Source organism: Poecilia formosa, unplaced genomic scaffold (genome assembly GCF_000485575.1).
Source record: "Poecilia formosa unplaced genomic scaffold, Poecilia_formosa-5.1.2 Scaffold14, whole genome shotgun sequence".
Taxonomy (NCBI): domain Eukaryota; kingdom Metazoa; phylum Chordata; class Actinopteri; order Cyprinodontiformes; family Poeciliidae; genus Poecilia; species Poecilia formosa.
In genome coordinates, this window is record NW_006799953.1 from 1218022 (window position 1) to 1234728 (window position 16707).

At 41.6% G+C, this 16707-nt stretch overlaps 1 protein-coding gene across 1 annotated transcript in view; it reads left to right on the plus strand.

Annotated features, from left to right (window-relative positions):
* Positions 1-16350, plus strand: part of LOC103133883 (leucine-rich repeat transmembrane protein FLRT1-like) — a 41169-nt gene extending 24819 nt beyond the window's left edge. Inside the window, exon 2 of the mRNA XM_007545856.2 lies at positions 11639-16350. Coding sequence (XP_007545918.1) covers positions 11732-13789 — 2058 coding nt within the window. The 5' untranslated portion in view covers positions 11639-11731 and the 3' untranslated portion in view covers positions 13790-16350. The remainder of the gene's footprint in view (positions 1-11638) is intronic.
* The last annotated feature ends 357 nt before the right edge of the window (positions 16351-16707 follow it).

Below are 16707 nucleotides of genomic sequence, written 5' to 3' on the forward strand. Positions count from 1 at the left end.
CGGCAGCATTAGCTCAGGCAGGAGGGGAAGGAGACCGGTTCACAGATTCTGTTTTTCCAAAAAAACAAAAACAAAAAGGATTTCATTTAGGGGGATCAGAGAGAAGGGGGTAATTACTAATTCACATCTATTTTCATAATTTTTCTTCCATCTAACAATTTTGCACTGTGTTGGGTTGGTGAAATCCCAACAAAATACATTAAACTTGATGATGGTAACATGACAAAATGTTTCTTAAGCCGCTTTCCAACCCGGCAGTTTGCTGTATCTTAAAGACAACTGGAAAGCAATTCAACCAGAAATTACTTCATGCAAGTGATTTTCTGTGTTGCATTGCTGTTGTAATTTCCTTTGAGAAATACATTATTAGCCAAAGTGGATTTTAACTGGATGGCATTTTGCCAGCATTTATTCCTCCTGTCAGTCCCAGGAATTGCCGCTGTGCGTTTTCACTTTCAGCAAGAAGCTCAACAAAAGCTGCTCAAAGACACAGAGGGAAGTGGCTGCAAAGCAAAAAAAAAAAAAAGATGAAAACATTTTGAAACGCAGATGCAGAGTAGAAAAAATTCTGTTCATGTCAGCTGACGGGATAGGCAAAAAAAAGTAAAATAAAATAAACTCACATGATTCTGAAGCTCGAGTCTTAGTCAGCTGCTTTATTGTTCCCACAAGTCCCACACGCATGTGGATGACATATGCAAACGGGGGAGCAAGGACAAGAATAAATGTCTCCGAAGTGAAACTTCCTTTTTTTTAAACCCCCTGCAGACCGAGAGTTGGTCCCCAGACGTCCCGGCTGCGTGTGATGTTCAGAGGCTGTTGGTTTGTGGGACGCTGAGAGCTTAACATTTGAACTGGAATTCGGAGAGCAAAGCTAATCCACATCTTAGAGACGCCGAGGCATCGGTAGAACCGGGACGTAACGTGAAGACGTCGTCCTAACAGCACATGAAAGAGATTGATGTCACGTTGGGACAAAAGGAGGACATAAATCGTAGAGTTATTGGAGGGACATTATCAGGAAGCGTTGCATCCAGTCACGGAGCTGCGTTCGAGGGCCACACACTGCTGGTGTGGGTTGTAATCACTGGAACTAATTGTGGGGTGACTATGGTGTGCGTCATATGCCACCAATGTGTGTTTTTAATTAGACATCCTGACAGAAGTTCAGTTACTGTACAATAAAGTAGGTAGACCTCAGCAACACAGAGGATTTTCATTCCTTTGAATTCATCTCCACATCACTGGGTTGTTGTTCATGTGTTGCCTACTAGTGAGATAAAAACACTTTTATTTACCTTGAATTACTTTTCTTTTCTGGAGAATTATAATCTAAAGGCCAGTGAGGTGCAGCAGTTTTGGTTTGCCTAAAACAAAAAGAAAAATGTATTTCTAATGGGAATAGGTCAAGTGGATGCTTAGCAGTGAGAACCGCCTTACTTCTCCCAAAGTGGCAGATCTTTGGGTGTTTATGTTTTTATCTTGTCCTTGGTGTTCATTTATGTTTGGTGTCTTTTTACATTCACTTCATGCGTTTGTTGTTGTCAGGACAGTCTTTAGTTTGTTAATGGTGATCTGTTTCTAGTGTCAGTCGATTCCCTTGGTTTGAAGTTTCTTCCAGTTGTAGTTTTGCTTCCTTTGAGTTGGTTTCTGTCCTTCCCTCTGTTTTTGCCTCACCTGCACCACATTTCATCTGATCACCTCGTCTGGTTTCTTTGTCGTTTTCCATCCTGCCTCCTTTCATCATCCCATTGTTTAGTGTTGGATTCTTCCATTTACTGGCCACTTGCTTCATGATTTGCTCTCTGTGGTTTCAATGGTTTCAATGCTTTCCATTTAACCAGAGTTTTACTCTGCATTTGGGTTTGTTCAAACCTACGACAAAGAGCTCCGTTGTTCCTGTTTAATAATATTTGAGAGATGTGGAAGCTGGCGGATTTCTCCTCACATTTTCCCACAAAAATCTTTTTGTTCCGATCCATTTTGTCCTGGAATTACATAACAATTTAATTCTTTTCTTCAAGGACACAACATAGCTCATGTCTCATTGTGATAACCGATTGGTTTACAGAGTCAAAAGTCAGATCTCTAAGGCAACAGGGGCTGTTGTTTGTGAGCATAAAGTTTCCCATGTTAGTTAATGTTTTACTTGAGGATTTTTGCGTCTTTTGCCTTCTGTAGATTCAAAAGCATCTGCTGATTTCCATGAATCATATTAGCAAGCCAATAATTCAGCTCTCTAAATGGTTCCCTCCATGTTATCCACGATAATTACCTTCTGTAGCAACTCAGTTTTTATTCAGTGTCTGAGCCAAATGAACTAGTAATAGTGAATCAGAAGTTTGACTTTCTTTTAAGCCACCAAAACGATCAAACAACCTTCTGCTAGCTATATGCTGACTTATAGACTGTAAGGCATGACAGCTGATGTCTTAAGAATATCATAATATTTCTACACCTTCTTTACTAATAAAATAAACTAAACCCTCATGAGAAAGGCTCTAGTTGATTTTGTGAGACTTTTAGCTGTTTCCATTCACTACTGCTGTTTTCCTACAACCACTGTTACAAGTTCCTTTGGCACAGAAAAAGGATCATTGGTACCTGTGTGCATCGGAGTAACAACACTGGCCAGAACCAGGACAAAACCTGAACGCTGTCAGAATTTCTATTGTTTGTCTCATATGATATTTATATGTTGCTGTAATACCTGAGGGTGTTATTTTTTTGTTACAAGCTCACTTCTCTTTACACATGACAGACGTCCAAAATTTAACACTAAAGGTTTAGGAAGATGCCTTTCATTTGTTTTTCTCAGATCCATTTTCGCCCTGAAGGAAGGGCCTTGTTGTGTGACCGGCCCTCCCACAGCCTCGCATTTATATCGCGACTCGTCAGGTTTGAATTCAAATCTAACCAATTAAGCTAACCAACCTCCCTCTCAGTGTCAGTGTCTCTCCCAAATAAAAGAAGAAGAAAAAAAATCCAATCAAAGTTGTTGCTGAAGCGTGACAACCACAGGCCGACTCTTTGGCTTAAAGGAGGGGGAGATAAATTTGCCTTTTATAGGCGCCATTTAAAACCATGAAGTACATTTTCATAAAATCCAGAAGCTAGCTCTTCCTGAGATTAAATCATGTTCTGTATGTAGTGTCGGGACAACATTAAAACCAGAGCCGGTTAATCTAGAGGCCCGTGAAGCCTTGAGTGTGACCACAGTCGCAGCTCGACATCCTCTGAGCTTTATTTACCGTCTGCTCTGCCAGCCTCGTTCTGGTGTCCCACTGTATCAGGCTCCAAAGTGGCAGATGTCTGACTTATTTCTACCTGTGGTCGGACCAAATTTTGCTTGCGGTGGCAAGAAACTGGATCTCAACTGCAGCCAAAAGCAGGGAAATACATGCAGAGAGAGCCGTCCACACTTATTACTCCTCCTGGTAATGATGTGTAAAAAGCCTTAAAATGCTTTTCTTTTTATTGCAGCAGCATGATTTCATGCTGAAACTTTTTCTGCATTTGTGTGAGATTTTGTCTTTCTTTTTTGTTTCATCTAGCTGGGAAGCAGAGAAACCCAACGCCGCTACTGTTCCGAGAAAATGTACTAACACGACTTACTGTTGTTCTGTCATTAGTTCTGTTTCAAATCTTTTGCTCTGAAGTTAAATATTTAGATTCAAGCAAGTAGCTGTTTTCTCTAAAGCTGTTTTTTTATGATAAAGGAGAACACCTGCACTTCTTGGGTTTATCCTCGTCTTTCCCATTTTGAAGAGGAACACAGGGAAGTAGGACATCATGGTTCCTTACATAAAAACTCTTGAAGAAACCTCAATTTTTTACATTCAGAAATGCGTCAGAAAAATGTATTTGATCAGAATTAGAAGCTTCTATAGTTGTGGTGAACACTGGTGGTTTAGATAACAAAAAAAATCTATATTATCTTTGGGGATTATTTTCTCATGCTGTGTATTTACTAATTGGAATTTTAATAAATTTATTTATTTATTTTGTGTGTTTGACAGAGAGGAAGAGGGACACTGAGCGATAATAAAAATTTATTTATTTGAAGTTTTTTTTCCACATTTTTGAGTCTTTTTTAATTCAAATTGCACAATATCTTCAATAAAAATCTAACAATGGGATGTATTTTTATTTATTTTGTTTTGATTTTTGAAGATTACCCCATTTTTTTAGTCTTATGATTATTAAATGTTGTTTTTGGAAAGGCGGCAGCAGTAATAATAGGAACAATAATTCTGCCCCACGCCATGTCTGCTCATTTTGATTGTGGGGCAAACACCGTGACATCTGCCTCCTAGAAAGTAAAAGCATCTCTTTGCACTTTGTGCCTCAAAGTGTAAAAAATACCACACTTCTGCCTGAATATTAAACTTCTGCTCAGCTGTGGAGCAGCTAATGATACGGACGTTTGAAAAGGTTGTTTGGCTGCTTTAGACGACCCGTCCTGTAGGAATATTGTGAGAAAAGGTCAGGAAGAATTTGCAGAGCTCAAATACACTTATTATGAAAACATTTCAAAAGAGCAACAAGATGGAGCATTTGAAAAGCTTTCATTTTTCAGCTATTCTCTTCCATATAAAGACAGACAACTCAATAACTTATGAACACAGTAAAGTAAGAAAGTTAGGCATTTTTCTAAAAATACAACTTTTGTTATCAGAGGTCATCCGACAGTTTTGAATTTCTGATATTTATATAGTTTTGAGCTGCATGGATCAGTTTCAGTGGATTTAAGTCTTTGAAAACTCAAATTACCACTTGGTCATTTAGAGTCAGGTTCCATAGAAAAATCAGTGAAAAGGTGAATCTGCGGATCTGAACTGCAAATAGGCGAGGTCCACTTTGTTGCTTGTTGATGCGTTTTTCATCCCACTAAAGGATCTTATCAGAAGCACTTTGGCTCCACCTATTGGTCAGAATTATTTTGAATACTGGCTAATTAATCTAATTTGCGTTATTAATGTGTAAATTTATATTTATTGTATTCTACTGTGTGAAAAATTGTTGGAGACAAATTTTCTCACAGTAATTCGCCAACAGTTTATTCTCACACCAACCCCGCTAATCATTAAATGACAAAGAAAAATTTGTGACTTTTTTTTATCTGTGTCTTGCTACATATGGGGGAAAATGTTCACATTTCAATTAAGGTTTTGCTGGGGAATTCAATGTATTTGGGTGAAGTGCAAAGCACCATAAATTCAAATTATGACGCATGATACTGAGAGGAAGAAATAAAATTGCTTATTTCTGTCACCGTGACCCCAAAATGTTTGTTGCATTGCAGAAAAAAAAACCTTTCCAAATGGGACTTTTATTGATGAACCCGAGGTCAGATCCAGTTCAGCTAAGATAACTAACTCCCTTGTAACACCCTGAAGAAACCCACTGGATTACACCATCGATCAAGGCCAACATTCAGCGCGTCGCAAACACTCAATCTCCCCCCCGCCAAAAAAAATCCCGCCGACTCACGATAGATCCAGTCCCAGCTTTGGTCACAGCGCCGGAGCATATTGCCGCAAGCAGGATGCCACCCTCATGTTAATGCCGAAAGGATTTAGCTGCAATCCATCTATCCTGAAGCGGGAACGGTGAGGTGAAGGAGTTTAGAGGGAAGCAGAGAGAGCGAGGAGTTGGACTGGTGGCACAGCAGAACTTCTTATGGTGCTGTAGGAATGAAACACGACACGGCGCCGAAAAGCTATACATCAAGTAGCTTTAGGGTCCTGTGAGCTGCGTAGCCACCAACAAACACACAGCCCTCTAAAAGGTGAATCCCCCCCGAGTGTGAATGTTGTTGGGCTCTCGGCAGACGGCTGCGGGGTTTCTCTCGCCTCGCGGAGACCAGCGGCAAATCCTTCCTATAGTAAATATGGAAAGTGAAATGAGTAATTACGGCCTTCGCATTTTTAGGCAATTAGACGTAAACATCCAGAGTGAGTCAAAGTGCTGCCGATGTGGCGAACAGGCAGCTGCGTAATGAAAGCGCGGGTCTATTTTTAGCCTCATTTCTTGGCTCCGGATCCAACCTTTCATGAACAGTTTCTGTGCTGATGATCGAGTTCATTTGTATGGAATTGATGCTGATATACATGTTTTTTGTTGTTGTTTTTTTTACTAATAAGTTGATTTTGTCTTTGTGTTTGAAGCAAGTGCAGTGATTTAGCAATGTGAAGTCACAAGTTTGTTCGCTGACGTACATGAATAGAATAAAGAAAAGAAGAAAATCTGTCACTTCCTGTTTAGTATACATTTAAATAAGACAGTGAGGACAAGACGTTGCTTAATACGTTTTAAATGTGCTGCTTCATTGAAATGCAAAGTAACTGTTGACAAGCATAGACCTGTTATCATATTGCATTATTCAAAACTTTCAATTTCTTGCAGAAGTAGCTGTATGCTTCCAAATTTTGCCACATTATATCCACACACTTCATTGTTTTGTATTTGTTTTTATGTGACAGACCATCTCAAAGTAGTGCATCATTGTGAAAAGGAAGGAAATCAAAGTTTTCAAAGACTTTTTTTTACAAATAAACACCCAAAAAGTGTGAATTTGAATCCTGACACCCCTAAATAAAATCCTGTGCACACATCAACACAAAGCAGTGCATAATTGTGACACGCAAGGAGAATAACGTTTTTCACAATTTTCTTTGAAATTATATGAAAATATAAAAGTCTGAGAAGTGCGGCCTGATTTGGTAATCGGTCCCATTTGAGAAAATGCTTCATTTAACGTCCCACATCTGCTTTAGGGGTATTCATCTACCGGCTTTATGCAGAGACTAACATTTGAGTTTTTGTTTGCAAAATATCTGCAGCTCAGTCGGTGTGGAGGGAGAGCGTCTGTGAAGAGTAATTTTCAGGTTTTGTGACAGATTTTCCATTATATTTAGGTCAGAACGTTTTACTGGATCATTCAAACACAAGCATCCGTTTTCTAAACCAATCCATAGTAGATGTGACTGTGTGTTTGGGGTCGTCCTGCCGGACGGCAACCAAAGCTTTAAGCTTTATTTAGCTCTATCTATCTTAACTGACCAGCTTCCCTGTCTTTATTTTATTTGTTTATTTGAATGAAAGCTACTTCACAGTTTGTTTCCCTGTGTAGATGCCGGTGCGTTCAGGGTGATTTTCAGTGTTGGTTTTCTGTCACACAGAAACTCCCATTTTGGTGTGATCTGATCAGATTCTCTCTCTTCAGCTCCCTCAGAGTTACCCAGAGTCTCTTTTCTGCCTCTCTAATAAATGTTCTCCTTGTCTAGCCTGTCATGTTAAGTGTTTACCTCTGACTTGCTGATTGTGCGATACCGTTCTTTATCAAACCTCTTCACTGAACGGCTTTTTACTAGTTGGAGAACTACTTCAGGCTCTTGATTACATGTAGCTGCATCAGAGCTTAAAAGGGCCTCGACACAAACACTTGTTTTGCATTTTTAACTTGTAAAATCATTTTTAAAACTATGTGTTGTGCTGCTTTGTGTTTGATCTGTCACTGCAACTGCAGACCTCCAGTACTACTGCTCTGCAATTGCCTCGTTTGCATGTCGCCCAGTTTGGTCAGTGACCATTCATTTGATTCAGGTGTGTTGGAGCAGAGATGCATCCAATAGTTTCAGGACGCAATGGCACATTACAGGCATCTGCTATATCTCATAAAATCCAGATAAAATAATTTACATGTGGGGTTGCGGTGTAAAATTGAAGCTTAAAGGCAATGAATACTTTTTCCAAGACATTAGCTGGCAGTTTCCATTCATCGCATTGAAAGTCGGAAAATAAATTTGCTTCACAGAAAGGCGGAGGTTTTAGGGTTGTGTGGAAATTTATTTAGCAAAACTGCAATGGAAACACTTTTTTATTTATTTATTTATTTTACACGATCTGTCATCAACAACCAGATATTACTACTGGCAGAAAAGATGAAGAAGACGACAGGAAGTGGGAGGAGGATGATGGCACACCATGTTTAAAGACTTATCGCGTCAATAAACTTCTCCACGATTTTAACTGTTTCTTATTTAATAGAAATAGAGATTTTTTTTTACATTAGTGGACAATAGACAAAATGAAGCCACTGTAAGGAGCAATGACGTTCCTACATTTTGTTTACTTTCAAGATTTAGCTTAGAATCTGCAGAACTAAGTAAAAATACTCTTTTTGTCTTTTTTTTTACTTTCCTTTTGTAATCCTTGTTCCATATTATACTCACTAAAAGATAACAGGCCCATTTGACAAAGATAAACAATCCTATATTATTACAACAGATTTCATCTACCACAAATACAATCCTACAACTTCTGTGATTAAGCTAAAGTACCATTTTCCTCTTTAATTTTCTTTCTTTGTGATCTCTTCCTTCATCCCAGTCATCACTTTGCCCATCATGTTTTGCATCATCCATTCCTCATGTCGAGCGCCTAAATCTAAAATCTAGTGCACAGCCATGTCGTGGAAGATAAGCTGTGGACCACAGTTGTCTGTTTTTTTTTTTTTCTTTTCCCACAAGTGAAGTGGGTTTTATGATATGCCAGGCTCTCCTCTAGCCATCTAAAACCCAGTTTTCCAGATTTCCCCTGTTCTATGCCACTATTAGAGTCTTAGTGAGGAGAAGGGGATTCAGTGGTCCAGCTAAAAGCTGCTTTCCGTCTCTCTCTCTCTCTCCGTCCTTGTCTGTTTTTTATGCAAATTGATCCAGTTCCAGTATTGGATCGGGTGTAGTCGGGTGTCCAGTACTCGGCCTGAGGCGACCGGCTGTCTAGCTCACACATTACCCCACATCCCGACTTCACTCCTCGCCACAGATCACGCTCCACATGTGGGTTAATGCTTTCAGTTTGATCGTCCGTGGACAAACAGACAAACAAAAAGGTCTCTTTAGGTATTCACAAATACAAAGAGCTGTAATTTTTTTTTTTTTTTTGGCATTCTTTTGAGCTTGAAGAAAAGAAAAAGAGCAAACACAAGACCCCGAAAGAAAGAAAGAAAAGCTCAAAATGTGTGGCTGTTATTCCATGTAGCACCTGCTTAATCCAGAGAATCACAGCTCAATATGCTCTTTTAATCCCTCTGGCTCTCTGTGCCTCTCTTCAATCTCACACCACATCTATCTTGTTTTTAAAGGGCTGACCCAAATACTCTAGTGTTCAAGAGACTCGCAGCCGAAGCTCTTGGGATTCAAAAGTCATCCATTCTTTAGCACTACCCCGACTGCTGACAACACACACACACACACACACACACACACACACACACACACACACAAACACACAAAAGCGCAAACAAATGCCCCCTATGAACATTTACAGCAGAAAACCGCGTACATCTGCCTTTCCGCTCGTAAACCGAGTCAATATCAAACTGCGCAAAGTAACAATCTCCGCTTTTTAAATTTTTTATTTCACTCTTCAGGTTCCACTTTAAAGAGCACTGACTCCACTCTGCTGCGTCGAGGGGACTGGAGTGGAAGTAGGCATGAAAAGGGATTAGTGGGTTGCAAGTCAATTTGAATATTTTGTGGAGTCGGGGGGGGAAAAGGAGGGCGATGCAGCGCAGATGTTGGTGACCAACTTCTGTATCTTTCTGTGTAAAACCGAAGCAAGTACAGAAAACCGACACCAAAAATAACGTCCTAAAATGTAGTGGCATTTCATTTTAGAGGAAAAACAAATGCATCGTTGATAAGTGACTGAAAGGGGAGATTTTGAAAATGCTCACTTCCATACTATGATAGCTATTTTTAAATGTTTGGTGCATAAAATTAGTTTTAACAATGCAGGGGACTCTGAGATGCTCATGGTAAAATGTTTTGAGTCAAAGTAGATGTATAAAAAAAGAGTACAACTGATTTTATTTGAAACAAAAAAGCAACATATAATAGTCCTACCTCTGAAAATATATTATTGCAGTCATAATACTGCTGCCTCTAACGGCGATCTGTTGTTACTTTCATACATTTTTACATTTAGCAGTAGTAGCACCAAGTGTTTCCTTAAAGGAGTTTTTATCCTGGTTAAATAAAAGTTTATGATGCATTTTGATTTGAGACAACTTGATGTTAAGAGCTTCACAGATGTGTGACCTTTACCAATTTTTCTACTTTAATTCAAAGTTTTGCACATGAAATGTTTTATGAATGCAATAATTCTAGTGACTAAAAGCAGTTTCACATTCAAAGTTTTTAACATGGTAGAAAACCAGCATTAAAGCCTTCTGTGATTAATTCTCAATTATTTTAATTAGAAAGAAATAAGACAAATTACCTTTGCAATTTCTTCAGTTTTAAGTGTAAAAAAGAAAACATGACACCCTGAGACCCTCTTTATACATTAACATGCCCCCCCAGTAACAGCCCCAATCTCCAACAAGATTAAACGTAATCCTGCACAAACATTCAGACTGACAAATGACATGCAGTGCTTATTTCTCCCTTAAATGATCCCTGATCTGCTTCGGTGCCACTGCTCTCGGAGTGTTTGCTTATGTTTATGTATCGAAACGCTGATTCACGACACTCGTAAAATTTCGAGGTGACTCCGGCGGCCTTTGCGGAGGCACGTTCAGCGCCATGTTTGCAGATGTGCATTTACTAAATTTGACTCCCAGCAGAGTTTGTCATTCATTTGGTTAATTATCGCGCTGTTTGACTCGCACTCCTGGGAATCCTGTAATCTCTATAAGAGGCGACTCGCTCTGGCAGATCACCTCGGATTTGTGGGAGAATCAATACTCGTGCTGGGCTGCGCATGGCTGCCGCGTGGGGCTGAACGATGCAAACCGAAGATGCTGGCTGTTGAACTCCGTGATGGGCTCAAGTTGTCACCGATAGTGTTGCAATTTGCCAGTTTCCGAATCCCAGCAATCAATTCCGCGCTTCGCTGTTGTGATATCGCTCATTTAATCAGCAACAACAGCAAATCAGGACACCAATCACGGCCTCAGTGCAGCTTATGTAAATTCCCCCTGCACAACCTGTTAATGAGGTACCAATACCTCCTGATTTGGCTGCAGATAATATCTTTGTATAACTCTTATTAAATTTGCCTCATGACCATCTCTGTGCAGCTTACAGTCATACATAATAACTATAGAGCTTCCTAAGCTCTTGTTAATCATTTATGCTTTTTTCAAAACTTGTTATTTGTGCATTTTCTGAAGACGAGGTTTGATTATAAGGTTGAGAATTTATCTTTCATAGCTCCTCTATCTGTACGTTTGACACAATATTTGCCTGTGTGTATGTTTTGTTTTGTTTTTTAGCTTTGAATTGAAGGCAGAATGTGTTGAGAGGCTGAGAATCCATGCAGGTCCACCCATGTGTGCACAACCCCCTGATGGTACGATTATTGACTGGTGAAAAGAAAAACTCAGTCTTGTTTCTTGGCGTGACATGCTTCTGCTCAGAAACAACAACAGGAATATGTTCCTATGTTGTAATCTTAGTATTTCTTTCTATTAAAGGGGGTGACAAAACCATAGTAAAATATGCTGTCAAGTATAAATGAGCTCATTAAGCTTGATTGAAATCATCTCCGTTTTCATGTACAACAATCATCTAATTTGCGCCTGGATCAATGTTAACTGCTGTCTCTCTTTTCTCTCTTTCTTTCTCAGGGTGGAGGTTGCAGGATTCCTGCTCGGTGCAGCTTATTAGGAAGCAACACCACACTTGGGGAGGGACAAAAAAAAAAAAAAAAGACAGTCTTCATGTTCCTAATAATGGCACCTGTTTGCATGGCCAAACTGGGTGCCCGGCTCTTTGTGCTGTTCCTTTGCCTGACTATACATGCTGGCATGCTTCAGTTTGCTGCTGCTTCTATACAAGGATACTTTGGGGACATAGACATGACGTGCCCATCTGTATGCAGGTGCGACGAGGACTTTATCTACTGTAATGATCGTGGGCTGAGCTCCATCCCATCACTGCCTCCTTCTGCATCTGTCCTCTACCTTCAGAACAACCACATAAACAACCCAGGCCTCCCCACCTCCTTGGAGCGTCATCTGTCTGTACGCGTTGTCTACCTCTATGACAATGAGCTGGATGAGTTCCCCATGCACCTTCCTCCGTCTGTGCGAGAGCTGCATTTGCAGGACAACAACATACGCACCATCCCTCGCACCACGCTGGCTCGAATGCCCTTGTTAGAAAAACTCCACTTGGACGACAACTCCATCTCCACCGTGTCCATTGAAGATCAGGCCTTTGCCGACAACCCGCGGTTACGCTTGCTTTTTCTTTCACGCAACCACCTGTCGAGTATTCCCTCGGGACTGCCAGCTTCTTTGGAGGAACTGCGTCTGGATGACAACCGGATCTCTACTATCCCTACCCATGCTTTCAGAGGCCTCAACTCATTAAGGTGTCTTGTTTTGGATGGGAACCTTTTGGCAAACCAACGCATTGCAGATGACACATTCTCCCGTCTCTCTAACTTGACAGAACTGTCCCTTGTGCGCAATTCTCTTCAAACCCCACCTGTCAACCTGCCCAGTGCTCATCTGCAGCGACTGTCTCTACAAGACAATGCCCTGACTCACATGCCACGTGGTTCCTTGGATGGCATGCACAGGTTGCAGAGATTGGACTTGTCAGGAAATAACCTAACTACGTTACCAAGGGGGCTGTTCAAAGACCTTGACAGTCTTGGCCAGCTGCTGGTGCGTGGGAATCCGTGGCACTGTGGCTGCAACCTCCGATGGCTTTACGACTGGTTGCGTGCCCGCGGCAACACCATCACCGTCAGGGGTCTCACTTGCCATGGTCCGGACAGGGTGCGAGACCTGGCTTTGATTGACCTGGGCAGTGAAATGGAGGAATGTGAAGTCGTGAGACTGACAGGGACTAAAGACAAAGGGGCTGTTGGTGGGGTTGAGAGCTCCACTACCAATGCACCTCCACAGGGTTCCCTCTTTACTCTGCGCTCAAAGAGGCCTGGCTTCGGGTTTCCCGACTCTGGCTTAGACTACACTCTTAGCAGCAGTGGTGTGGGGAAGAGCTTGGCGCTAAATGTAAAACCTCTATCTCACAACAGTATTCGTGTTACCTGGAGTGCAGCTCAACCAAGCTCCTCTTTTAGGCTAAGCTGGCTCCGACAAGGTACTGGGAATGCCATGGAATCGATCACAGAGACACTTGTGCGCGGTGATCGCCAAGAGTATCTGTTAACTTCCCTGCAGCCACGCTCTAGCTATATCATTTGCATGGTGCCACTGGCTGTCAGTTCAGAAAGCAAATCCACCGTTTCTGGAGATGCTGACTCTGATGAAGCCTTAGTTTGTGCAAAAGCAGAAACGTCAGACCTTAGCTCATCGGAAGAGGAAGTGGACGAGGATTCACGTCAGATTACATCACTGCCCCTAGCAGGGATTATTGGCGGAGCTACCGCCACTGTGTCTTTGGCTCTAATTTTTGGTGTCTTCTGCTGGTACGGGCATAGAACTGGGCATTTATGTTCCCGTGACCACTACACTCGCAGTAGCTCGAGGAAAAGCAAAACCTATGACGACTACATTGAATCTGGCACGAAGAAGGATAACACGATCCTGGAGATTCGCGGCCCAGGTTTCCAGATGACACCAATGCCAGCTTGTCCGCCGATGCAGCCGAAACCGCTTCGAGAGGATTACATCATTCACACCATATTCCCCTCCAACGGCACCGGCTTATACAAAGGGTCCAACCACGTTTCTAACGCCGGGCATGGCACCAACCGTGGCTATAGAGAAGGAGGAATCCCAGATATAGACTACTGCTACACATGATGTATTGTTCCAGATGCTGTTCATAGTGTAATTGGTAAAACTGTATAGATGCACAATTTCCCTTGGCATGGACACTTCTGAAGCACCCCTCTGTGCCTTCTTCTTCTTCTTCTGGTCTCCCATTCCAAATGACCTACTGCTCATTACTGAGAGGACTGAATACAATTAACTGAACTGTGTGGGAACAATTCACTGCAGGAAGCAGCAGCCAGTGCCCCAGGTGTAAATGCACAGCTGAGTGTTTCTTCACCGTCTTAGTAATGGCCTGTGTATGATTCTCTCTCTCTCTCTCTCCCTTTTTTTTTTTGCTCTTTCCCTGTGACATGTAAGAATGTATCTTTAGTGGAAAGGTCAAACCTGGCGTGGGCGAAGGTGGAGTTTTTTTCACACATGGGAGCTGCAGCGGTCAGCTCAAAATGGATTCATTAATGATGAAAAACAGACATTTTTGGTACTTTTTTCTTTCTTTTCCTTCTCACCAGTCACACACAGTATGTAGTCTTATTGACTCATTGTTCCAAATGCCTCAACTATATTGATGTGCCCTATCAGCTACCTGAGCAAAGGGCTTTGTAAAGCTGTGAATTGTTCTGTTTTAAACAACCCAATAACCACTTGTCTTAAAGCAGGCTTGCTATTTCCTTATTCACTAGATGGCAGGGTTACGACGGTACGAGGGCTGATCAGCTTTGGTTTTACCTCTTCAGATCATTCACCTGAGATCAGTAAGGTAGTGCTGCAGCACGTTGTGTGTAGATTATTTACCATTATCATTACCGGCTGGGCTGTGTTCGGATAATGCTTTGCCGTTTCTTTTTCAGTGGTTTGTTCCATGATGAAACTCTGCACAGATATCTTTATTTATATTGTCCTTTATGATATGATTTGCTAAAATTGTTTTTTTTTTCTAATTTGTACCTCATGTTTGTCACAGTTTATGAATTTCAACCGTTTTCAGATTTCTGTTTTTCACTTTAAACATCGACGTGAGTTGTTTGTACTGTTATGTCATTTTATTATATTTTTTTTAATCAAACCACCCAAAGGTTTGGCATGTGAACCCTCAGATCCCCTTAGGCAACGACCTCAGCTGCTCTTTTCCGACGTGTGCTTCACCCCGTGACCTCAGTTGCTGACTTTTTGGGTTTGTAAACGGTTTCCTCCCCGCTGCCGTTCTGACTGAGCGGACAAGCTAATAAAGCAGAGCCTCCTGCTGGAGGAAGGACTCTTGTGAGTGACCTAGAAGATGAGGCCAAGAACTGTGAGTGCATTTGAGGAGACTCCAACCGCAACACTGTTGACCTACACTGTGGGGCGGCGGCCAAGTTGTGTGGGCGGGTGGACAGGTGGGGGGTTGAGGGGGGGAGGCTCATCAGTGATAGCGGTTCACTGATGTTTGTTTTCGCGACCGGAGAAAGGCCTCTCCGCTCATTCCACCTCTTTTATTACTGAGCAGCACTAAAAATGTAAATGTGTTAGCACTTAGCAGGGAGGAGGAATAACAGTAACGGGGGTAAAGACGCAAACCTGTGTGTATTGAGAAGGATAGATGATTGATGGCTGCTGCACAGCGGGGTTCAGCGCTGCATAAGTCTGTTTGTCATACCTGGATGCCCCCCGCCCCCCACACCCTTCCCGGGTTTATTGTCATCTATCAGTTGTTTATCACTGTGTTGCTTCCAAAGGGGAAACCGTTTGTGCTTCCTTTGACTATTCCGTCCGGCAGAGTTTCGTACTGGTGTCAGACAATACGTCAGTGGAATGTAAAATTTACCTTGCACCCAAAATTACTGGCTTGGCTAATTTTGTTTCGGGGAATGTTGATATAGTGTAATTGTGACTTTTTCTTTCTTTCTTTTTTTTCTTTTTTTTTAAGTGGGTCTGTTAAAGATGCATACTTCCTCTTCATTTGTATAAATAAAATCTTGGCCACAGCCACATGAATATATATTTTTTTCTGGTGAAAATTATAGAAAATAATAGTGCCATAATTTTGCTTTTAAAAAAACACAGAAGAAGGGGAAAAGAAGATGTAAACCTGAGGTATGTGTGGAATTTGCTTTATGAATTCATCTTCAGAGGGGATTAATAAAAGTTTTATAATCTTGTTATCACTGCAACCAGTCATTTCACCTCACCCCTGTGGAGATAATCTTTTAGCAGCTCAGGAGGCGTCAGAGCAGCAAAAGATTTCTATTCGAGTGAGCTGTCTTCACGCATAAACTTGACCCACATATTGTTTCGGTTTGGAGGAGGCCTCATGTAAGACGCACCACAGCCCGCAGCCAGACGAAACTGGCCGGGAATATGAGCCGGAGCATGCCAGCCTCTTAGCAGGCCGCTGCCTGGACGTGACCTTACGGCCTCGCTCAAACCTGACGTTAACATGTGTAGACAGCGCTCAGTGCAGATGTGTGAATGTACCCGAGAGGCAGTAAGGAAGCACTGAGAACCGCGTCGCATGCAGCTGGACTCTTTCAGCGCGTCTCCATGGCGATGACAAAGGAACACCAAAATAGATTCCTATTTCACACATGATTAAAGTGTTATTTTGTAAAAAATAAAATAAAATAAAATTCTTTCTAACCACATGTTTTAGTTATTTCACATGGACCAATCGGCCACTTTATCAAGGTACGTCTTGGTAGAGATCCGTTTTGCATTCAGAGATTCTTTATTATTCAGTGTAGATTTCATCCAGGTCACACAGTGGCTGCAGCTTCGTCCGTTGCTCTAGCATGATGTTCGCCCTGAAGCTGCTCAATTGGATTGACATGGTGACTGGAGGCCGCTGGAGTACAGTGAACTCACTGTCATTGTCTCATTGCCTAAATTTATTGATTGGCTGTCGTGTGATTGGATCATTTGGTTTTTGTTTTTTTTTCTTTTTTCAAAAATTGACACTATTGCTACTGCAA